The 25782-nt window shown below is 41.4% G+C and overlaps 1 protein-coding gene across 1 annotated transcript in view; it reads right to left on the minus strand.

The window, feature by feature from the left end:
- b4galnt4a (beta-1,4-N-acetyl-galactosaminyl transferase 4a) overlaps positions 1–25782 on the minus strand; it is a 164195-nt gene that overhangs the window by 53130 nt on the left and 85283 nt on the right. Inside the window, exons 3-6 of the mRNA XM_079682839.1 lie at positions 19668–19766; positions 8023–8118; positions 6992–7082; positions 5298–5398 (exon numbers count right to left, since the gene is read on the minus strand). Of these exons, the coding sequence (XP_079538965.1) occupies positions 5298–5398; positions 6992–7082; positions 8023–8118; positions 19668–19766 (387 nt within the window). The remainder of the gene's footprint in view (positions 1–5297; positions 5399–6991; positions 7083–8022; positions 8119–19667; positions 19767–25782) is intronic.

Below are 25782 nucleotides of genomic sequence, written 5' to 3' on the forward strand. Positions count from 1 at the left end.
TATTAATGCCTGCGTGCCATCTGGTGTTCTAGTTTTAAGGCCCTGTGCATTCTGGCGGATTGTGAATGTTCATACAGATAAATGGAACAGAGTCATCATTATAACAAATGTATTCCATCTGTGTGCTTTGTGCTATGGAAAGTCAGAATGTCTGCCCTGAATATGACTATTGACCCTGTGATTTAGTTATGACTAAGAGGAACTCTGATAAATCAACACTTGCACATTTAAACTGATTGAATTAGTTAGGAGAAAAGATATGAAATGATCATTTTTGGTGTAGAAAAACATACTGACTTTAACACTTAGTGAGTACAGAAAACAGAAACGGCTGTTGCTATCCTAACCGCAAATCTAAATTGTAATAAAATCAAAACAGGTGGACTTTAAGCATAGTCAACAACACTCTTTGTTTTGATTATCTCATTCAGCAGAAATACGTGGTTATTTCAAAGAGTCTCATGTTTACATCGTTCAGGAAATGCGGTTCAAGGTGTTTTTCTCTCCCTAAGGCAGTAACTGGTTTCTATTCATTTTAGTCAGGCATAAAATCAACCTGCAGATACTTCAAACGGGCTCGAAGTCTGGTAATCCATCAAAATTATCCTCATGTCTGTTTGTATTGTTGTCAAAGTTACATTATCAATGGATGGTTTTACAGCTGCAAGAGTAGTTTGAATCAAACGGCATACACTAACATAATGGCCACATTAATAAAAGCAGACATAGTCATGCTGCTCACTGTGATGGATTGCCCATCTAAAGCAGGTTTACATTTGTATCTCTGTGGCGTCCATACAGTTTTTTTGATGTCTTTTCAAATAGATGATTAGATGGGTGGTGGTTTGAAGCTTTTACTCGGAACTCCAACCAAGAGTGAAAGTCATTATACGCTTGCCATGGTTTTCCAATTCAAAATGTCCTATTTGTTACTTTGAACAGATGTTTGTTCCTGGCAATGAAACCTATTTGTTTTAACATCAGACATTGTTACGTGTTATAGTAGGTAAAGCACAGGCATTACTTTTTGCCTCATAATGTTTTCAGAAATGTAAGAGTGCTGAGAAAGTTTGGATGGGTTGGTGGGGAGAGATTCTTTTTGGTTAATCTGTTTTCAACATGGCAGAAGGTCACAACATTTTAAACAGTTCTATACAGTACTAATACAGCACTGCCTAGTTTGATGGTTTAATCATAAGTTGTGATATACGCTTGTATTTCGTCTGTTTTCATTCAGGCATGTTGGAATCTTCAAATGCCATCAGGAGCAATGGCCATCACCTTAATGTTAAGTATATTCAATTAATGTTGAATTGTAATATTGAAGCTATCAATATCTCTATTGACTGAGAATCTGAGTTTTCAGCGGCACAATCTGTTGTTCTTCCTGCCAAGCACACTTATCTCATGTGGCAGGGGTGTAGTTGGAGGAAAGAAAGAGCTACAGGCTTATTCAGCTTGGGTTTTCAGTGCCAGCCTCTAGGCAAGCTGCGCATGATGCTACTCAAAATATTCAATTGACTAGATTAACCTTTACAATGATTGGAGATCCACATAAAAGGTGTCATATATTTTCCATTTAATAATAGCATGCATGTTACTCGTGACAGTTTTGTCTGTTTGAGAATGAACAGCTCCTGTTGCTCTATTGTCTCATATTGTTGACAGTCCCCTGACCCAGTTTCCTGCACATCTCTTTCTTTTTTATATCTGCTTATAGTAACAAATAAATAGGTATATCACATTTGACAATATACAGCAGTGCCGATCATGTCTGCAAAAACAGATAGACATGAGCACTATAAACACTACTACTAGCCCAATTTTCCCTGATCTGGGGCAACAGTAACTTTACACCTGGTAAGAAAGATATGGGCTTGGAAATCTATTGGATACATATATTTGTATGTCTTTCCAAGATTTGCAATTGAAAAATATGACATTCAGACTAAATACCTATTCTTCATATGCAAGACGCAAAAATCCTTAACCATAGCCTCATCCCAATACCCCTCCTCGACTCCTCTCTTCCCCTCCTCCGGGACTTGACCCGGAAATCGATCAAGACACGCCATTTTGAAGGACGTCCAAATAGCTGAAATGCACACGGAGGAGTCGAGGAGGGGTGAGGGAGGAGGGGTGCGGGAGGAGACGAAAGGGAGGATACATGCGAGCAGACTACGCGGAAGTGTTTTCACTACTCGCACATAAAAGCTCCGCCCCCATCTTCACAGCTGGTCGATTTCAACAGAGGAAAACGGAGAACTGGAAGATGAGTGGAAAAGCGTCACATAAATGTATAAGTGCTCACAGCTCCGTGGGAATTATTATTTGCAATTCATTTCTAAAAGGCTTTCACATTACTATAATTATATTTTTATTTAAATGTACACAAAAGCAGGACCAACCATCATACATTGAATTCCTTGACTGACAAGAGAAAGAACCATTCATTTAAATAAATATTTAACCAGAAATGGGCCGGTTCTAAAGAGTTATTCAGTTAAGCCCGATGAGAGGGGATACAGCTGTGCACATGTCATCATTAACAGACGTCGTTTAAGAGTGACGTTTGAGTGAACGAGGACATCCCAATTAATACCTGAGGACTCCTCTGTCCTCGCGTCACCTCCTCGTGTCTCTTGCTCGCATCTTACGGAGGCGGAGCTAAGATGCAAGGAAGGGACGTGAGTGAGGGAAAGGAGGAGTCAAGGAGGGGTATTGGGATGAGGCTAATGTCTACTCTCACCTCTATGGAAGAAATGATGATAAACCATCACTCCATGAGAGGCCTCATTTCTCGTTTCTTTGGAATTATATTGGATGGTTCTCAAGGTTCCTCAGAAAATAAAAGAGGACCTAAATAGTGCCATTTTGGATGATGAATGGCAGAAGGCATGTCTGGAGGCTCAAACACAATCCATAAACACCCATTTTAAAATAATCCAATTTAAGACAAGAGCACTACGGCGGTGCATGATCACACGCACAAAGTTGCACACAGATGCTCGGTGCTACTAATAAGTCTCTCTTGATTTCTGGTCTGTGGGAAACTCTGCGGGAGCTGTCGGACATTCTGATCTCATTACAGATTAGCTGTGAGCAATGAAATATGATTAATGCCACGGCAGGACTATGGGTGATCCTCGCTCATATTAAGTACATTTGTATGCACACAGATAATGTCCCAGCAGGGCTGAGGAGAATGTTCTTATTAGAAACCCACTTATTACTCACTCTGACCAGAGTGAGTGGCTACGTGTAAAGGGCTGATCGGAGGAACCTCGATGTTGGTCTTTATTAGTCTGTGTGCGGTTGTGTGTGTTTGAGAGTAACTGCACATGATTTAAAGGCCCTGGATAGAGATTTTTGTCTATGTTTATGCATGTGTGTTTATGTATATACAGTATGTGTGTGAGAAAGACAGAAATGAACCTCTGCAGATGACATCATCACTTCATTTCCTGCCGGGCATTAGCTGATATTAATCATATCCGGTACATCATTCTCAGACTTTAGCCACAAAATGGGTCTCCATGGAAACACCACGGACACGCTTCAACTTCCTCTTCCTGTTACAGCAAAATGACTCCTAGACGCACATTACATATATAGCCAATCCACCATCTGTGACATAAAGACACTATCCTTTCACAAAACAATGCTGAATTATTTACACAAAATTATCGAATGTGATATGATATATCAGCATATTACAACACTCCAAAGTAACAATAGATACATTCATGAATTAGAAACAGATATGATAACCTGTATTTATGTGATTCTTATTCACAGATACAAGTGATTAGAATTATTTAAACAGCTTTAAAAGTAGCAAGAAAAGTTTCTGAACTTCTTTAGAGCCAAAGGGCTTAGAAGCAGGTTTAGCAGTAATCTTCGTTTCAGATAAGAAAAGCTCTGCATTACCTGCGCTGGACTTATAATTGGTGATATGCGAGGACCTCAGTATGTACTGCATGCAAACACAGAAAGTCAATAATTGTAAAAATTAAAAAAACATGTTACTTATCTATCATTCCCTTACTTGTGCAGACATCACATAATAAGGAGCGGAGCGGAGAGTTAGATTTCTATCTGTGACACGCAATGCGTCTGAAGACACGGTGGGGGGCGGGGGGGCAGCGAGGCCTGTCTGTCAGCCGCTGGCAGGATGAGTGATCCCTGGCCACAGAACTGCTCCCCTGCCATTACCAGTATGATTTTCCTCCACTGCTAAATGTCACATCAATATTCGCAGCCAGCTAATTCATCTCAGCTGTCCTGGAAATGTAGTGACATCTCACATCCGGTTTGAATACAGATACTGTACAGCTCTATAGCCAGACCTTTGCTCTTAACTCATATTTGACAAGAGCAGTCATATGTTGCAGTTCAAACGCTGTCCAACCTCATGCATCCATGCCTATTTTTAAATTGAAAAATCGTTATGCAAAAAAACTTTATTGGCGAAGGCAGTAAGAGCGCAGCTTGACTTTCATTCGATTGCGGGTAGAGGGTGCATGAAGGGTAGATGAAAAAGGAAACGATTTTTCACAGGGTGTTCAACAGCAGGATTTAAGCCATATGTATTCTGAGCTGTGTGTCGGGGTGAGTGATGGCCTGAGTGTAAGGGTGGTGACACGAGGTTAGCGGGTGAATACTAAAGACGCACAAGGTCAAATAGCTCCGTGTTGCTGTAAGGTTAGACACGGTCAGTAAAAAAAGGCTTATGTTGTTGACTGGTCAGACTCACAGCCCTACAAACAGCAACTGTCTCAGGAGGGATATCATAGCGATAATAGTCTTATAGCTTTTGACACTAATAGTATCATTAATGATAATAAATAACAAAAGAATGAAAGAAGCCTTTCAAATATGCACTTTGTCATTGTGTGCATGACTGTCTTAGAAAGGAATCCATCAGATGCTAATGAGAGCTATGAGTCACCCTCAGTCTGAACATCATATTAGATAATAAAGTCACTACATAAAGTAATAATAAAGGTTTAGCTTCTCTGCACATGTTGTGCTGCACGCGTTCTTTCCCAAAGGTATACTAAGTGGCTTTTTCTATTTAAGTCATTACATTGAGGAGTTTGAAACTATTTATGCTTCAGGTGATTCAGATTCGTCAAGCAGTAAAAGCTTGATGCTAAGCAATATTAGTTAAAGCCAACTGGAAAATTGGTACTTGCTGACAATAACAAAGCATGCTGGGACCTAATTTGTACTTATTGGAGTGACTCTCTGTGGTTCAGATATGATGCAGGGATGCAGCACAGCTCGGTATTTACCTGTCCTACATAGACCAGCAGCCGGGCGCTGAGAGGGCTCTCATCAGGACTCAGCCAGAACTCAGAGTTATCATCAGACGACACCGAGAACTGGAAATCACCTGGAGGGGAAAAACATGATCAAAGTGTGCGCCGGTAGAAGTACATATTTATGATCACAGATAAGTAGAACCAGGGTAATCAGATAGGGCATGGCTCGGTAAAATGGATTCTGAAAAATGCACCTAAAATCTGATGCCCGAATTGCCCGAGGCAGCCGTCCGAGATGACACATTTAGTCGCAGTGATATCAAAGTTTTACAGTGACTGAATTTCTAATCCATATTTACCAACGGTGTGAATATAAATGAAGATGTTTGCATAGATCTACACTAGAGTTAGCCGTTAGTTGGTGAAGATTGTCTTTAAAAAGCTTAATTATTACTATTCTAATACAGTGACGCATTCCAACATTCCCTTCTGAATCATAAACCCTCTCCAACACACATTCATATACAATGTCTTTTTCTTCTTTTACATTTTCTTCCTTTGAATAAACTATGGGGATTCAGCTGGAAAAAAATGGAAAAAACAGTAGGCAAAAGTGTGAATATGTTTGTCTTAGTTGCTGAAATTGAAAACTAGGTAAAAGTAGGATATTCCTAAAAATCTATGGATCGACTCGAAAGGATAGCAACTTGGAATGTTTTGAGTACAAACAGCAACCAACAAATCCTGCTTATTCTGCCTTTAAGAATACAAGTGGATGCTGTTGTTGTTTTTCTCTGGTTAAACTATTAATATAAGGAGCTGCATGAAGCTACGTTCCTCTCAGCAGATGCTCACCTCAAGCTGTTTCCATTTAAAAGTAACAAACAGTGAATGCCAGTGTGGTTTTGCAGTGTGTCATACTCTCTAAAGGACCTGATGACAAAATCAGGTTGTGTTGGGTTTGGCAAACAGTAATGCAAAGTAGATATATTTGTAAACACAAGACATTATTCTATTACAGTGAGTGGGAATACTCCAAAGAGACACCGTTAAGCTACATGCAAAAAATACGTGGTGATGTATGCATTGCATTACATATGAAATATACTTGTATCTGTCTAAATGAGAATAATAAAAAGCCATAGATTGTCAAGGGTACATTAACAGCCGCAGGATATAGTGCAGGTCATGACTGTGACAGTTTTTATCGTCTGTAATCTGGAAAACCTCCAGGCATTTCTATGCTACAAACTCAGGTCAATGTAACACCCAATCAATCTACAATAGCATGTAGCAGGTTGTGTTTGTCAGAGTGAGGTGAAGGGCACTTGTTAGAGTGCTTGTCAGAATTCTCAAGATGACCTTTGAGTCATCATCTGTGGAGAGCCATGACAGCAGCGAAAGCTACACAGAAAACTGAAATGAACGGAGAACTAATTAATAACTCCAAATTCTGCAATGTGTGTAAGAGCCCTTGTGTGTAAAGACTTTTCAGTTCCCATAGAAACTGGGCACAAGGGTAGGTCTTCAGGGGTCCTGCAATGAGATTTAGCTGGGAGATGGCTGGAATTCAGTCCTGATACAAATGTGAATATCCACTATATTAGTCGCTGTCAGGAGCTTGGATTAAGAGGGCAGAGGGAATTGTCCAGTCTTGTAAAGGACACATGCTCCAAGGCCCCGAGCCTCTGAGGAAGGGCTCACTAATAAGATGAGCTAGTTACCATCTCTGTAAGGGTGAAGGAAGCCAAATATTCTCAGGCCATAGTTCTTCCACTTTGGAGCGACTGCCAGTTTCTTCAGCGTGGTGCGGGTCTACAGTGAAACAGATAACAATTCAGATCATAGAGGCAGCAGCATTAATACAGAAAGAAAACAGCTTCAACTTTAAGTGTGAACATAACTGACCATATTAGGGCTTTTCAAATAGGGACGGGACAATTTTGTATTTTATGTAGAACATGATAATTGTCATTGTGGTAAACTTACATTTACATTTTAAGGGATGGACACACATATTAGTGTAGATCTATGCACAGATCCTCACATGAAAAATGATATTTAAGATTTATAATTGTTTTTTCAATAGAAATGACGTGTGTCCTTACAGTGATGCCATTAAAAATATTAGTTTCTTGACAAAATGTAAAGATTATATGTTGATAATATTAGGGTCATTTTAGGAATCACAACTATTTAAATCAGAGTTATTATAAAGTGTTATATTGTCCCTGTCAATTGTAACTAACTTGTGGAGCTAACGTTAGCTTAAATAATTAAGAATCTGGAAACAAGAAAATGAAATCTGCGAGCGACTGGGACATTTCAGAATTGATAGAAATAAAATAAAAAGCATCTGTCCACCTCTGTTCTGGCAGATTTTTCCAAAGGTTACTACACATTTCTAGGGTTGAACTTAACACATCATTAAATGCATAATATGCAATGAGAACTAAGAGCCTGACAGCTGAAGTAAAAGTAACTACATTAGTGTGACTTATGATGAAATATGAAATATGCCATCAACAAAACAAATCATTTAACCAGTTGAGCCTTGAGCCTGTTTTTCAGGCCTCAGGCTCGAAAATGACATTCCCAGCACAACTGACTATCTTCACTTCTAAAAAGGGATAAATTAATAATCATTTTTCTCAAATCAATGATAAACCTGTGAGTTGGATGTGGAAAAGTCAAAATCAATATAAAAATGTGTTATACAGGTGAGAGGTCAGTCAGCCCGCTCTGTATTACTTACATGAGGGTAGTGAGGGTAGTGCAGGTTCTTTCTGAGTTGGGCTATAGAGGAGCCACACCAGTCCTCAAACACATGCAGGTTGGCCTGTCCCTTATACTGCAGACACACAGAGACACACAGATGGACAGGTTAGTGCAGGCAGCAGCAACAGCATCACATTTGGTATTGAAAAGGCAGGTTATGCTTTAGTACTTCAGCTACTGCATGTCCCATCCTGACAGCAAAATTGCCATGTGCACTGGTTTCAGAATATATATTTTTCAAATGTATATTATTTCTGAAGCCATTTTGCCGTGCAGGACGAATGAATTCTTGGAGAGACATGTGAACGTAGTGTGAAGTTCCGAATGTTTGCACTGTCCTGGATAAGAGAAGGTGACAGAGAGCTCTTCAGGAGTATCAGGAGGAGGAGGAGGGGGGGGGGGGGGGGGGGGGTGGTTGAGAATGTCTGGAGCAGTTTGTCAGAGCTCATCCTCTGCTCGTAGTCTGACATTTGTCTGAATTACACAGGGAAATCACAGGACACAGCAAGGACAGATGGTGAAACCGGTCTGCCTTGGGGCATAGTTTTTCACACAGACACAGACACAAACGAACACACATGACTCTGCTCATATACAAGAAGAGAAAAATGTCCGATGCCTTGTGTGTCATTCCATCAACACAACACTGCAGATGAAATATCATTACAGAGGGTAGCTATAGTGTACACACATATACAGTCTATGGTTGACTGGTTCACACACACACACACACACACACACACACACACACACACACACACACACACACACACACACACACACACACACACACACACACACACACACACACACACACACACACACACACACACACACACACACACACACACACACACACACACACACACACACACACACACACACACACACACACACACACACACACACACACACACCTCCCTTTAACGCGTGACAGCAGTCCCAGCAGGCTGCCACAGATATATAGAACATAACACATAGGTGGAGCAGAAAGCTTATTCTCAGCAGATTAATATGAGGAGTGGGGTTGCCTGGTTGGTTCAAAGCATAGACTGGCGGTTTGTACCAGCTAGCCGTGTTGTCAACTCGGGTGAGCTGTCAAACAAATCAATAAAGTGATGATTGAAGAGTGACAACTGGCCTTGTGACACAAAAATGTAAAACCTGTTGTGTTTTCATCATAGAATTAGAGGGGTAAGCAGGGCCGGCCCGTAGCACTGGCGTTATAGATGTTCGCCTAGGGCGCCAGATCTGGGGAGGCGCTGCGCTGGTAGAAAAACATTTTTGACCGTTGGTGCTCATCCTAATTTTCGGCATTGATGTAACAACATTCATAATTAAGTAAATGTAACACCCTTTTTTGACCCCGGTTACACTTTTCATTTGCCCTGTAAGATGGGCGCTGTAAGTGATGAAAATGGGGGGCGTTGGCTTATCTGGCGCCCGCAGCTCACAGCCAAAGTGCGAGTGAGCTTGGGAGCGAATGAGGGAGAGAGGGAGGGTGCATCAGTACCGGCGCTGTTGTTATTAGAATCTGGTGTTAGCTGCTCTAACGGATATTAGAAGAAGACGTCTCCAGTCAGACTGAGAGGCTGATAACTACAGCTCAGTGAGGTAAAGGACTCTGAGTGTTTAGATAGTTAACTTTAGTCTAAGTCTCAGTGGGTCTCAAACGGTTTGGTCACAATTTATGTAAACAAATATTTCCAAGGCACTCCTTTATAATTATTGGGATAAAACAGGTTTGAAATCATTTCAATGTATACTATAGGACAGTAAACCAAAAATATTGTTTTAAACTGGAGAGATTAAAAAAGATGCACGAATAAATAAATGTTAATAGGTCAAATAAGATATGAATGAACAACAAAAATAAAATAAGTTACATTTATTTGTTATTGGCTATGGTAGGTTATAGGTTATGTTCACATACTTATTTGATTAATAAAATGTAAACCAATCTTTTTCATATGGGTGTTTAGAGTTGTACCCCCTAGATCTAGTAGTAATTCTGCTTAAAGTGCACCAGATTGAAGCATTTTACTTTAAAGGTCACATGTCATGGCCATTTCCACTGATCATAATTCCATTGTTGAGGTATACTAAAATAGAAAAATACTGTGCAATTTTCCAAACTCATATTGGTTTCGCATACAGCATCTCTGTAAAGTATGTGTATTCAGCAGTATTCACTTTCTCCACGAAACGGCTCACTGCAGCTCCTCCCTCCCCCCCCCCCCCCCGCCCCTCCATGAATTCCTTGTTTAGCGATACACAGCCACACACGGCCAAACTCAACCTGAACACACACAAAGTCACAGCCGAAATAAAAATAATAAATGTGGCTTGATATTGAGAATGGGTCTGCAGAGAGAATTTCGCGCGATCCCAACTGTCTTTTATCAGCCTACAGCACGGAGCAGAAATCAGCAGGGCTGCCTGCACTGAGTGTGTGTGTGTGGATTGGTCAATTTGGACCAATCAGCGGGTGCTTAACGTAACGGCTCCGCGGATTGGCCCATTTAGTTCCGGGTACGTGCTTTCGTAAGCACGTACCCGGAAGAATCAAATGGATGATGACGTCATAATGACGTTTCACCAACGAGACGTTTTGGGGAGGTATTTTCTGTTTTAGAGTTTTACTCGCTACAGGGTGTACTTTGAGGGTTTTGACTCTGCACACCGTTTACCAGTGGCGAACCGTCAGGGCCTTCAAGGTATTCAGAGAATACCCTGATAACTCAGATAAAAAAAATACATTTATTGATTTAAATATGTAAATACAATTTAATAAAATTTAATAAAATGTAAATACATCTTATAAATGAGAATCGTATCTGTGCTGTTGATCTGTAATAAACAGTGTTACGTTGATTTGTTTGTCCTTCTCGGACCTTGCACTACGCATTTTAGAAAATAAATGCAACCAATCAGATCTGTTTCTGCATCTGTGGGTATTCTGTATCCCTGATAGAAGGCCCTGGTCGTTGAAATGAATGAGAGCGAACACTCTGACAGTTTGATCAACCAATCATATATTGATTTGTAGCCAATGGGCGTATTCTTTCGGAGTTTCCCACGGTGCAGGGTATGCTAGAAGGCCCGTTAGTTCTGACAGGTGCGAGACACAGGATATAGATGGGACGTAACAATTAATTTTCTGTTTTATTCGTTTTAACGTTGACATGGCAACAGGTGAAGAAGATGTTGTTGCGGAATTATTGTCGGTTCCTTTTTCAAGAGGACAATTCACTGAAAAGACAGACATTGTAAAAAAAGGGCACCCAACGCATGAAAATCTGGAGCTGAATCAAGTTGCTAAAGGCTATGTTCGCCATTTCCAGGCTAGCAACTGGGAAAGATACCCGTGGCTTACGGGCTCAGTTAGTCACAAAAGGCTCTACTGCTGGGAGTGCTGTCTTTTTGGGACCGAAAAGGGGGCATGGAATTGGAAAGGCTACGATAATCTGAGCTGTTTAACCAAGGCTGCACAAAAACACCAAAACACAGCAGGGCATCTTAAGGCAACGGTCACCATGAAGACTTTTGGAGACACAAGGATTGATCTACAGCTGGACGAACAGAGACGTAGAGAAATGATCATTCACAACAAAAAGGTGAACAAAAATCGGGAGATTTTGAAACGTCTGATCCACTGTGTGATTTTCCTTGGGAAACAGGAGTTACCTTTCAGGGGCCATGATGAGAGCAGAGAATCAGCCAATCGAGGTAATTACCTGGAGCTGCTTACATTCATAGCAGAATATGATCCAGACTTGCACTACCATATGTCCACTTCTAAGGTGTTCATTGGAACCTCGAGTCAAATACAGAACAACTTGATAAGTGCTGTGGCCGAAGTGATGGGTGAGACCATCAAAGAGGAAATAAGTAAAGCACCCTTCGTAGCTTTAATGCTTGATGAAACAACGGATGTCAGCAATGCTGCACAGTTATCGTTTGTTCTTCGGTTTGTAACAGACAGTGGCGTAAAAGAGAGGTTCGTCAAATTTGAGGATGTGACAGGGAAGAAACGGGCAGAGGATGTAGCAGCCATGGCCCTCGGTTTCTTGGAGGAACATGGATGCATGGACAAACTTGTAGCCCAGTGCTATGACGGTGCTGCCGTTATGGCATCGGGGCTGAACGGAGTCCAAGCCAAGGTCAAGGAAAAGATCCCACAGGCACTTTTCATACACTGTTATGCACATGCCCTTAATTTGGTTTTATCTCAAGGTGTAGTTAAAATTAAAGAATGCAGAATTTTCTTCTCACACCTTTCTGGCCTGGCTGCGTTCTTTTCTAGATCGCCAAAACGAACGCAGCTGCTTGATGAAATATGCCAGAAGCGACTGCCACGGGTGGCACCAACCAGGTGGAATTTGTGTCTACAGAAGGTCCAGTTATGATAGACACGCTTCGCCACTGCCGTTTACATGCAGAAAAACCTTCATAACACACAAGGGGACGGGTAATAGCCGGAAAAGCATGACATGTGACCTTTAAAATGTTAAAAAAATATTCCCGGGGGGGGCATACCTCCGGACCCCCCTAGAGGATGTGACGTCCACCCCCCATTCTATAGTGTATTTCTTGGATACTCTATTGAACTTTATCTTTTCTATTGTACGATTCTCTGGCTGGGGCGCCAACTCAAATCTCGCCTAGGGCTGCAAATTGTCTAGAGCTGGCCCTGGGGGTAAGGAGGGGAATCTTTCTCGGGTAAACAGTAAACACCTCTACATGTTTACATTTAAAGGAGAAAGATGGAAGGTGTCTTGCTCCTTAGGTAAATCACACAGGCATTCTAACAGACGGCCTGACTCAAGTGCTCCTTTTCGTTTATCTCCCGCCTCTGTACGGTGAACTAAGTGCCCTGCACACTGACAGCAGTGTGGCAATTACAGCTCATGCATTAACCATGAGGTATTTTTGTTGAGAAAACATGTCAGTGGGAAGCAGTGGGACTCCTGGTATTAATTCTTTATATTTTTCTGTGCACTTTTCTTTTCTGCAGAAAGACTGATGCTAATGAAAAACAGAAAGAGAAAGAGACGAGGATTTGCGGTGTTGGGGAAATATTTTCTAAGGTCCATAACTTTGACCCAGTTTATCAGTTCAAACTGTCCTGACTGAGCACAGGCACCTGTAACCTTGGCTGCTGTGCTCTCAGTGTTCTGTCTCCCTGTTCCTGCCTGTGGGCGCCAGCTGATAGAGGTGTTATCTTTCTATCTTGTTATGCTGCATGTTGATTGTTCTCTCTGAACTGGCTAAATACAGGGGTCTGGGGTAGAGTTCTTCAGATTTGATGTGGCAACTCTACCGTGCAGTCAGACCGTGACTGCTGTGACTTGTGATGTGAATTCTCCGGCTGAAGCTCCTATAATAAACCATCAGTGTTTGACATCAAAGCTCCTGCTCTTCCCGTGTCTCTTTCCTGAGTGGGTGACTCCCACTGCATTGCTACACAGAAGTTTCCCCCACACGCGGGATTGACAGGATAAAATAGTAGGAAAGCGGGCGGGTCAGAAAGATAACTGATGTTTAAAGAGGGAGTGGCAGAGAGGTGGAGGCATGGCGAGGTTAGAGAGATTTAGCAGATGGGACTAGTCCATGTGTAAATATGCCTTATGTAAAGCTTTTAATAGATATCCTCTGGGGTTTAAAAGCAAACCTCTTTTTGGCCTGGCCCTCCTCCTCCTCCTCTTGTCAAATAGCAATAAGAGGGTAGCTTTAAAAGTCTCTACTTATTCACACGCATATCCCTGTGCAGCCCTGGAGAGGCCAGGGGCTTTAAAGTTGGTTTTCTGCCGTGTGTAATGGGTCTTATGTTGTGGATGACATCACTGCGAGAGGTCTGTCTGTGCCATAACAGGATGTGGAATGTGGCAGGAGGGAAGTCATGTCTTTCTTCATCCCAACACTCATCTCTTTTCTGCCCTGACTGCTAAACCTCCCCTCCTCTGGTTATGTCATTTAGGTTTTTCCCTGTGAGTGCTGCTCTCCTTCTCTTAATGCCCTAAGTGCCACTATCCCTAATGTTGTCTCCTCTTCCCTCTGACCCCTCTATTTCTGCCTCTGCATCCCTCCATCTCTGTCTACATGCTGCCAAATGCTGTCAATTTCTCTCCTCTGTGTCTTTAGTTTCCCTGAGCTCAGCTGTCGGCTGTCAGTTCTCCGTGCTGTCTCTCTCTATCTTGCTTTTTTTGTCTCCCTCCTGATTCCTCGTTTTGGAGCCGGGGATGACTCTCACATTAACAGTTTGTAGCGATAGGGTGTTTGGTTGTGTATCTTGTGCTCAAATGGCAGCTTTTTACAACCGTCTCAGCTCACATTTGTTTTTTAGTAATTGGCTGAAGAAGAGAATGGCTGCTGCTGCCTATCTCACGTTCTTCCTTCACTCTCATTTGTTGTGCTCTGGTATTTCATCCAAAACAAGAGACAGTCTTCTGTGTTGTGTCATGGACAACTAGCAGTCTAATAGGTTCTAAAGCTTCAAAAAGCATTGTTTCTTATACTTCAATTCACATAAATTCATTTCAATTCGATTTCAGCTGATTGATACAAACATCTCTACTTTTCATTTTACTGCAGTACAACCATGTGTATTATAGAGTATACATTACTAATCACCTCAATGCTTCCGAGAGTCTGCAATGACTCAAGAGGAGTAGAATGCAGATGTAGAAAAGATGCAATATCAATGAATATACATTTTTGGGGGTTCGGTCTTTAACAATTTGAAGGCAATTATTGAGCATAAGAATAATATTTTGTTTTTAGAAATACAGTAAGAATCCTTCAGTTCACCTGTCAAAGCGTCTTTGAGACAAAAAACAACCGCATTGTATGGTAGCCCAGCCACCGGCTGTGTGTTTGTCTGTGTGTGTACTTTTTTTATATAAACATATGCAAAAAAGACTTGATACATTTTCAGCTCAAAATGCCAAAGGCTGCACGTGTTTATCTTTTTTGGCCAATTGTCTGTTGTCGTCAGTTTCTCTTAATTCAGTATTACTTGTCCTACCTGGTATATTTATTTTCATCCACCACTCCCTCTCTCTTATCACACTCTATATGTAGTCACAACAACTGTCCTACATATAGTCTTAAGATAGCACTCTTTCAAAGCCACAGAGCACCTACAGCTGTCGTTAAATAAGGATGAGGAGCACGAGAGGGGGATGGAAATAATGCCATCTGTCAAATAAGAAGAGTTAGGCAAAAAAAAGAAGAGAAAGACAGGAGGGGAATTCAAAGGTGTACAGGAGAGGAGAGGAGCTGACTAAGACAACAACAACTGATGGGTGCAGAAAATAAAAGGAGGGACTGCTCAGCTTAAGAGGCATCACTGCTTCCGCCTATTTTGCTCAGACCACACATTTCCTCCACATCACCACATCCCTTCTTAGCTTATCTCCAGCTCTCTAATGACTCCGCTCTCTGACCCATCTGGTCTCGCTGTAAAACCGAGCGCTATCTCTTTATTCCAAAAATCTGGTGCAGCCTTCTGCGTTCATGTTGACAGCGAGGCACTGACAAATGGCTGCTCGGAGCACCGACTGATACTGTAAATCCTCTTTGGACAGGCAAAGTGAGACGGGATGTTCCAGGCAAAGGCACACTTGGGAATATAGAAAAGCATTCAGCTTGCTTCCTTAGGGTATACAGAATAGGAGAAGTGTTAATCAAATACATGCGTGACATAAGTAATTCCCTCTGTGACTATGACAGGAATGTTATCGCTATATGAAATCTTTCCATGTAAATGTATAGAGCATTAAGATTAAGACTTTCTCCCTGCTTATCTCCTCTTACTCAGCCTATTAGTAATTTAGAAAGGAGGGAGAAAGAGAAAACTGGAATTAGTACGTATGTGCAGCGAGGATAGAAAGGGGTTTCAAAGGTGCAGAGGTTTGAAAGAGGAGATTATGAGGAAAGAGATATTGAGAACTCATTTCACACAGCAGAAAATATAGAAGGCAAGGTTCAAATGATCTAGATTACAGCCTCATCAACTATTGTAATGAGGGATGGTATCATCTGCCATCTGTCATATCGGGGATATAACATGATGGGGGGATGAATGGGGAATATGAGACAGTGAACTGAAGATGGGCATCATTTGTTCAACTCCTGCTACAAGCTGTCGATCATTTTCATGAATTTAAGGAGAGGCCAGTAAACAAAATCCCATTACTACCTCATGTTTGTCAATTTTTTGGACAGACGGGTAGATAAAAGAAACACGGACTGAGTGAGCGGTGAGACAAATATCACACTTCCTCTGCTGCGTCCTCACACGTTATTGTAGGGTGACGGGAAGGTCACAGACAAGAAAAAGAGATTTCCTTCAGTCTTGTCGCCGCGTGTGTTTCTCCGTAGGAAGCCAGCTGTGACGGCTGCTCCAACCTGAGTCATGTGTCAGTGTTGTGCCACAGAATCTCCCTCACTTCCCTCTTGAGTGGTAAATAATAGGCTTTCCAAACGTGTGGCTTAGATATTTTACACTACACAAGCCAGAAAGAGAGATATTTGAGTCTGTCACTCAACATGGAGCCTGCCATGCTCCATCTTTTGCAAAAGGCCACTGTTTTTAGTTGAATACCTCCTGAGTATCGGATTAACATCACCGAAACATATTTATAATACTTCTGGTATGATGTCTCTGTGGATTTAACGTGGACTAGTACACATGTAGAGAAATCATTAATAGTCCCCCTGATATACAAGCCACTAATCCCTCTTACTATCACTTTCTTTCTGATCGTGACTAGATCAAATTGTTCATTATGCCTAATTTCTCTCTGGATCCATGGCGGCTTTCTGCCTGGTTATCCCTTCATGCTTGACTTTTAAAAAGTGGCCCAGTTCTATATCTCTCGCTCTGATCTCTTTCCAGTGTTCTTGACGGACGGATGATGTCCAGCTGCATGTCAACACTAATCCACCGTGACCTTCGGGAACCTGGGAATCCTTATTAAGTCCCCAATAGTGGCTGAAAACAACCCGTTAGAACAAACACAGGATGGACTCACAAAGGGCTGGGTGATGTGGAGAAAATCTGATATCGTTATACGCAACATCAGTGTAGTGCTCACTACTTGTGCTTAGGCTTTTTTACTTATAATACATCAGTAAAATTATTATTATGATAAGATACAACTATAGTGTCATGTTTGTGTACAGATACAACCCAATGAAATGCAGTTAGCATCTAACCAGAAGTGTAAGTCTATATACTATTACAACATGTAAATTACAGTAAGTGCAGTACTACAGCATACTGTAAGTGATGCTATTAGTAACAATATACAGATGTTACAAATGTTTATAATGTTTATGTTTATAGGCACAGACAATAAGGAGTATAAACACCAAGTACAGTTGGTTATATGAACACTAACATTAGGTAAAAGCAAAAGAATAGAAAAAGTGAAAATATAGAACAGATAGAACAGTCGGTTAAGTGAGATCACTTTACTGCAGCCTTTAAAACCAGGAAGAGATATGTGATTATTATTATGTGATATTACAATAACTGATGTAAAAAGAGTAGTTTCATGTCCGATACTGATATAAAATGTATAAATAACAGCCCTAGACTCACATTCTAAACTGAATTGTGCAAATATGTGAGAAATTAAATGAGCAATGCTTTCATTTTGCCTGTGGTGCTACTGGGTGTCATGGTGACCTCTGGCAGTCTGTGACAGCTGGCATATGGCAGCGCTCTACCTCCACCAGCCCGAGTCTACGCCTCTCACAGCGCCAGCTCAGTGGCCCCTCAGACCTCTGCCATCTTGGCCGTTCATCAGGAAAACAAGTTAGTGCTGGTAATTAGGACGGATGAGGAAAGCAAACCTTCTGCGCTTCCTTTTATCTGAAAGGTTTATTTGCCTCGATGCAGCAGGAGTCTGAGATAAGAGAGGAAGAGATCTTCGAGGATACATGTTGTCAGCAAACTGAATGGCATGTTTCTTTAGGAGTAGGCTGGACTGAAGTCAAAGAAATGTTTACTTGTACAAGTGAGCTTTGATGCTAGTCTCGCCTAATTCAAAATGTAGTTTGAGAGGTTGTTTCAAAATGTATTTCCCTCTGTGGCTGCTTCACTTCCCCGATCAAAACTATAAATAAGAAATTCTGTTTGGTGAATGAAATTATGTACATGTCTTTTTAGTGCAAATGCACCCTTTGGTTTAAATGGTTTGAACATAGAAAATGATAAAAACAGAGCATGTTCATAATAAATAGTCTCGCTGTGCTCAGACCATGAAATCCATTTACATTTGTGCAATTAGTCTACATGATCTCGATTCAGATAGCTTGTTTGGCTGCATTCCTCACTTGGCGGTTGCATATCAATGTGTTGCTCACAAGTAGCACCATTTTCAATTATGCCAAAATAAGCCTCCACAATTATGCAGGGCCCTCAATGTTCAGGCGACAGATGTTTAAAAAGCAGATTTCATCCACATGTGACCATTTACAAAGCCAAATTACGATATGTATGATGTCCAGCTATTTCATTGTCATTGCTTATGTTTAAAAAAAGAAAAAGGGAAATATAAGGATTGCTCATGTTTATTAATGGGAATTTGTTTTTGTGATATATTGTGTTGCTGAGGAAATGCAACAAGGCAAAGGCAGGTTTCGTCAAGATTAGCTTAACCATAAGGGTCTGCTGAAATAAAACAGCGTGTTTGGCACTAACACTATCAGAAACATACTGTGTTCATCCCCCCTGCCTTATACTAATTCCTGTAAAAAACAAAACATTCGGAATGGCTGCCCTCAAAGTGAACATCTTAAAAATAAGAATAACTTCCTATTATCCAGCTCATGCTTTGTGTTGGAACTGTTTGAAGTGTTCAGCAGAGATATTAAAACTCTACCCAAGGTAGGGAAAAACTAATGAATCTTTTTTTGTAGATTAAACACACACACATGCACACAACCCTGTAATTAAACTCTGTCGAACAGGTTACAAATCAGCAGCTTCCTTTCCTTATCACAAATCCACTGCTTAATTGCCCTGTCTGCTGCTCCTTTTAGTACAGCGAGTATGTAAACTACATCAGTAAGTGAGCTTCAGAATTAGGATCAATCAAATCAAACTTGTAATCTACAGGTCAGAGGTGCCTTTATATAAAGTCTGCTAATGGTTCGGGTTGAAATATTACCATCCTCGCACAATAATTCATCATCATATCCGCGAGGTGCATTTTGTTCTTCTGATAATGGCGCCAGAGAGTAACTGGATCCCTATTTGACCTCAAATACAAGCTGCTGGTAGAAGGAAAAGTGAAACAAAATGTGAGTAAGACATCTGCGGCTAAATTACATTTTTTTTTTTTTAAGTAAAACACTCAAATATTGAGCCACTAATGGAGTGATTGATGAAAGTTTCTTGCATGTTTGCCTGGCCTTGCTAGGTTTATCTGATGAGTCACACACATGCCAAAGCACATAAAGGACCTCAACATCATCATCATCATCATCATCATCATCATAATCCTCCTTCTGAAAGATGGAAGAAAGAGGGTTAAAAACAAGATAATTAATGGACAAGTGCAGGCCTCAGAAAAATGCAAATGAAGGACGGATAATCCTTTGTATTACCTCCGGTTTCCATGGCAATTTCTTGTGCCGCTGGCTGAGGAACTTCCGGATGCGGGTATGGTGTCTGCCATCAGCCCCTCCTGTGATCGGCTCGTCATCCTTGGAGAAAGGAGCAGAAACGCCAAATGTATTCCTCTTTCACTACAGAAATAGACATTGATGATAGAAAGAAACAATTGAATGTTGCTTTAAATCTCAGTGTGTTCAACTAAGCACATGTATCCATGCATTAAGCCATCCTTATTGAGGTAACATGACTCTTTACAATAAGCCACATAATTGATATGTGAGATAAAGTAGCGTCATTAGCAAAAACCACATCCCTTTCTAACTCATGGAAGCATTAAGCAGTACAAATTGTACACTACAACTGAGAATATCCCACACACACACACACAGAGGAACACACATACATACTATTAAGACCCTGTGGAATCTCCTCTTAACCATTCACTCCTAATCCAGCGTTTGACTCGCCAAAGCCCTAATCTGCAACATACTCTAAACATCCAGCCTGCCAGCCAGGATCTCCTCTCGAGGGAGCCTGAACTCTCCCCCTGATCTGGGAATTAGCTCTAGTGCTCCGGTCAGAGCACTGCAGGACTCTCTCTCCGTGGCCTGCTAAAAGCTGTGTTAATGTCAATGCTGGGGTCTGGTGTGACGGCTGGACAGAGCAGGACTTTGTGGCCAGCTCTGACGAGATAAAAGGCTTCTAGAGAAGAGCTACATTTGTGGCAAACCATCCTCTGTTGAGCAGCGGTGTCTAAGGAGAATCATACCTGCACCAAGACAAACCTGGGGGGTTTCCAGCACCCTTGAAATGAGGGGATTTTGTCAATAAGGCACCAGGGTTACCAAAAAGCTGTCGGATGCCAAGCCTTTGATTACCGTACATGTTTCAACTTCCAGGGGAGAGACTTGAAGGAAGGCAGGGAAGGGAATGATGAAAAAATATGACAACGGGCTCCCCTCCTGTCTGGCACCAGAGGAGGGCTTGAAGTTTGTACGTACCAGAAGACTCACAAAGAAATCTCCAGCACTGCCTTACACTCACACACACTCTTATAAGCACACATTTGTGCACTCACTAAAAGGACTATATGTTCATAGTATCATAACATGAATAGAAAGGATAGGATCAACCAGGACAGCACTCAGCGGTCAGTAGGCACTTGTTTTCATCACCTGCAGTAAAGCAATCGTTGTTGACGCTTACATTAAGTATGTTAAAAAGCTGACATTTAACTAAAGGCGTAAATAAAGGCATGATGAAAATGGCAGCTTTTTATTTGCTCTTAACTTTAAAATCGACTTAATTCCGATAAGGCTAACTAACTAACTAACTAACTAACATAACTTCAAATATATAGAACATTCACATTATTGAAAAGTTGACCTGTGTCCAGTAAAGATGGTACACACCATTTTCTAAAATGTACCTGAGAAAACATTGATTAATTATAAATACCTTTAAAGATTTAGCTCTGAAGCAATTTACTTAATTTGCAATCAAATCACTAGAGCTTCGTTTCCTCATTTTCACTTCGCAAGTGTCCTTTATACATTTGCAGTGTTGCTGTCTTTAGACATTAAACCTGAAAAGCTCTGTTTTGCTTCCACTTCTCATATGGTGTGGACTGTGGATAATGTCAGTGACATTGTTTGCCTGCTCTGAGCAAACCAAGCGCCAGGAGTAGGCAGCTATCTGCCAGCCAATCAGCTTTCACTATTAGAACAGGTGCATTGACTGTTCCAATGAGGATTATGGATGATCCGTGTAGGTGAAGGACTTTGTGATCTGCGGTTACTGATTGTGATGAATAGAGACAATGTTTAAGGACTCATATGTTGTCAGCCCCTAAAAGACCACACTCCAAATAACTGCTTGGCTTTGGACTGTAATTCACACGGACACCACTTTAGCAAAAGCGCTGCCTCAGCTCGATCCAATTTAAAGTCTGCTTATCGATGCAATACTAAGAGGTAGAGTTAAACTCATTGACCTGAGGTTGCACTACATCTATTAGCGGTACTCCTTTTCCCTACATAGTCATAATGTCTTTACACTTTGGCAAAGATGTTGTCATCACTTATAGCATGCAACTAATATTTTCTGTGACTCATTAGTGCAAAATAACATTTCGTAATTTCTAAGCAGAACTTCATTTGTATGGCTTTGGGCCCAGAACTGTGTTATCATGTTTTGCTGATGATTAAAGTTTATGCTAAGGGCTCTGTCGGATGGCCTTATGTATTAAACATTGCATCAAGGCGACGCAAGGAATATCAATCACACTGATGAGGCGGCCTATTTATCAAGTGTTTATATTGCTATTTACCCTGTTGATTTTCAATCAAATGAAAAGACAAATGGTCCTTAACCATGTGTGCATTGTATGTGCTGAGGGAGCATTGCATCAGAAACATAAACACTGGAGGAGAGCAACATATAATTATAGCTAAACTAAGTTGTTTCATATACAACACGCGCGAAAAGAGTCGTAAATCTCATAAGGATTGATAGGTAGATGAGCTGTCCAATCAGTGTGCTCCCGCCAATTATATCCATCAAAAAAATAACTACAATGGGTGCTAGCCTTCTGGGAGTTTCCCTCACAGACTCTGAACATTCATACATCACAATTCAAAAGGGGGACCTTGCTGATCCGAGCTCAGAAAAACAACTGGAGCCAGCGTCTTGGAATACCAATGAGATTAATGAATTCCCCTTATTAAACAAACAAGCGCCAGTCTGCAGGGAGAGGAAGGGGAGGGGGGGGGGGGGGGGGGGGGGGGGTGGAGCAGAGCGGTGATTTGAGGCTCCTTTCAGAAAATCTCCTCACCCCACTCCCCCCTCACCACCATCAACCCTTGCAAATGAGCTTGATGGTTCCCAATAGTCCTCAAATCATCTTTTCATTTTCAGCACCCTGAAACATGAAAGTTAATAACATGTTTGGAATAATTACATTATTCACAATTTCTCATTTATGTTGACTGCCGTAGCCATGTAGAGTATTTAAATTAGTCACACCATAGCAATCATAATAATATAGATGCTTCCCAGTTCCATTTTTCATATTAATACGTGCAGCTGGAAGCAGAGATACCTAGGCGACAGTCATTGCAGCAATGACTAACGGCAATGATTTATCACCAAAGAATAGCGGTGTTAAAGCTGCTCTGATGTACGATAGGGATGTTTCTGCATTTGATATAGAAAACATAAATTCAGCTCCTGTGCATCAGATAATGTTGGATAAGAGTTTGACACTATATCACCATGGAGCAGACATTTCCAATCTTTGTGACTGACAACATGGATGTGGTGCATCGGCCGAGGAGTTTCTACAGAGGGAAATAGGTAGATAAAAGGGAAGAGACAGAAAGAGAAATAGAGAACATAAAAAGAGACATAAAAAGTGGCAAACTGGAGAATAAGCACCAGAACACAAGACGAATGAATAGAGACAAATACAGAAGCGAGAAAAGGTGACCGATAGAGTAATAAAGTGGAAGACAGAGAGATGGATTTTTAATACACAATTCTGTGCCAAGTTGTGTGCAAAGATCAACAAACAAGCTCTTTAAGGCACAGTTTGAGCTGTTATTTATTTGTCTTCTACCTACCTCTTTACCTCCATTGTTTACTGTATACTGTCTATGTGTATGTTTTATGATTGCGTTTTGTTATCTGTGTATCATTAACCATTGCATTTTCTCCGAGGTGGACAATAAAGTATATCTAATCAATGTTTATGATGTACTGGATAGCAGAGTAATGTTTTTTCTCTACCACATACTTTGACAGTAGGGAAAACAATTATAGCAACTTGGATTATACACCATGTCCTTAAAAAACTGGGACAAAAGCAAATCCTCATGGTCAAGTCGAGGCTTTTCATTAGCCGTGTTCACACCGCAGTACTTTTCCCACTTTAGTTCCGATATAGTTCCGAAATGTTGCGTTCACACCAAAAAGAGCTGGAACTAAAATTAGTTCATGAGAACCTTTTTACCCACTTTTCCGCCCCAGAGAGCAGGTACTTTCGTGGGAGAAAAAGGTTCCTATGTCTGATTGGCTGGGCGGTTAGCAAACCATGCCCCGTAAAACTCGCAAAAAGTTTTGTGAAGCCGCCATTTTATTATCCTTGCATTAGCATTATTAGCATTAACATTAGCCCAGCGCACAAACGCAGAGAGACTAACTAATGGCAACACAAAAGAAAACATGGGAACGGTGGAGAGGAGGAGGTGTCGGCGTTCTGGTGATTTACTCTGAAGGCTTCAGTAGAAGCTGCTGGACTTCCGGCCGGGGACTTCGGGTGGCAGTATACGCCGTGAAGTTGTTTGCGGCCTGCCAGTAAACCCAAAGCAGAAGAAGAAGAAGTGACGTCAGGGGCTTAATTTGTCTAATCCTTCCCCCAGGAACTTATTCCGGTGTGAACGCGATATGTACTGTGGTACACTGCGGTGTGAATGTGCCTAATGGCTCTCACGGACACAACCAATCCATATTATAAAGAAACCTGTAAATGTAACAACACATAGTACACACTCCTCACTTTTTTCAAGGTTCACTACAAGCTTGTCCTCGTCTGTCTTGCTCAATAAAGGTTAGAATGTAATTCAAAATAGAAATTGAAGGGGATTTTTCAATCAATGCTTAGAACTTGAGGAATGTGATTCAAGCTTGTAAGCATTGTAACGAACAGGTGAAGAAAATTGCAGCTTTCACATGCGGGGGTCTTTAAGTAGCAAATAAATCAGTGCAGGGAACAATCAGGAAACTATTTTGATTTTCAAAAAGCTTTGCAAGATGACTTAGGGAAAGGGGAATCGGACAAAGACAGAAATTTTGTGTTCACTTTAATATCTGTTTCTCATACTTAGGATACATAGGACCAATTATGCCACCTCCACACAGGGAGGTACGTGTTAAGTGAATTAGCCTCACAGTACATGTTGGACTTCAAAAGCATGTGTATGCAAGTCCTTAAGAAGTATCATGGGAAAAGGAACCCTTCAAGACAAGGGTGATTAGAGACGTTTTCAAAAGGACCCAGATGCACCTGGGCTTTCACGAACACACTCACCATAGCAACACCACAAACCAGTGGATGAGCTAGTGACTGCGTAGCTACAGGGCACACATGATACAAACATATGTTTTCCTCATGCTGTACTGTCAATTAAATTGCTCTTACATCACTCTGTTTCAAAGTGCTCTCTCTTCAGAAGCTGAAGGGACAGGAAGACATGTGAAAAATGAGTGATTTGCCTTTGATGCACATATCCATTGTTGCTTTTGACAACAAAAAGATCAGAGCAATGCCTGTACCGCGCTAAGATATTTATTTTAGAGCCAGAAGAAACGTCTGTGTTAACTTGAAATGTCCTCTATTGTGTTGGAAAGCAAGGAAAGCTCGCTGATGAAAGCTGGCCACTTTGATACATGGATACTACTGGCACATCAGCAAACACTGCTGGAAACTCAAATGTAATTTTTGCCCGCAGACGGCCATATGTTGATGTGGCTGCTCCGGGTGTTGGCTAATGAATAGGATTGTCCTGGGAACCATGTCAGTGATCCCGGATCAGCACCCGTGACGCCGGGAGGTTGAATACATCTGCACCCTGATCTGACAGTTAGACGTTTCAGTCCATTTCAGTAAGAAGGAAGCTCTGGGAGCCCCACTACCTTTACATCTAAATCCCTATCCCTTATAACAAAGTGGCTGGCACTACTGAATAGAAATCAGCCCGAGCGCATTCAGTTAAACTATTGCAGAACAAATCCCAGCCAACAGAGAGAAGGAGTGCAACTATTTTTGTCTCGCTGGTTGCATTATTCATGTAAGAAATTGCATGCCGGTCAATGGAACAACAGTAGAGCGGTGAGTGAGGAAGGGAGGGAAAAAAATGGAACATAAATAAGGGACGGCTGCAGTCGATAATAGGAGTGATAGAGTCAGTGGCTCCAATTCATTGGTTGAAAGATTAATGGCGCAGAGATGAGTGCGGCAGGGAGACAATAAGAAACAAAGGAGAAGAAGGAGGGACCAGACGGAGGGAGGGGGGAGATGGACGGATGGTGAGAATAATAACTGGAGAC

This window comes from Notothenia rossii (genome assembly GCF_949606895.1).
Source record: "Notothenia rossii genome assembly, chromosome: 5".
In the NCBI taxonomy this organism is placed as follows: Eukaryota; Metazoa; Chordata; class Actinopteri; order Perciformes; family Nototheniidae; genus Notothenia; species Notothenia rossii.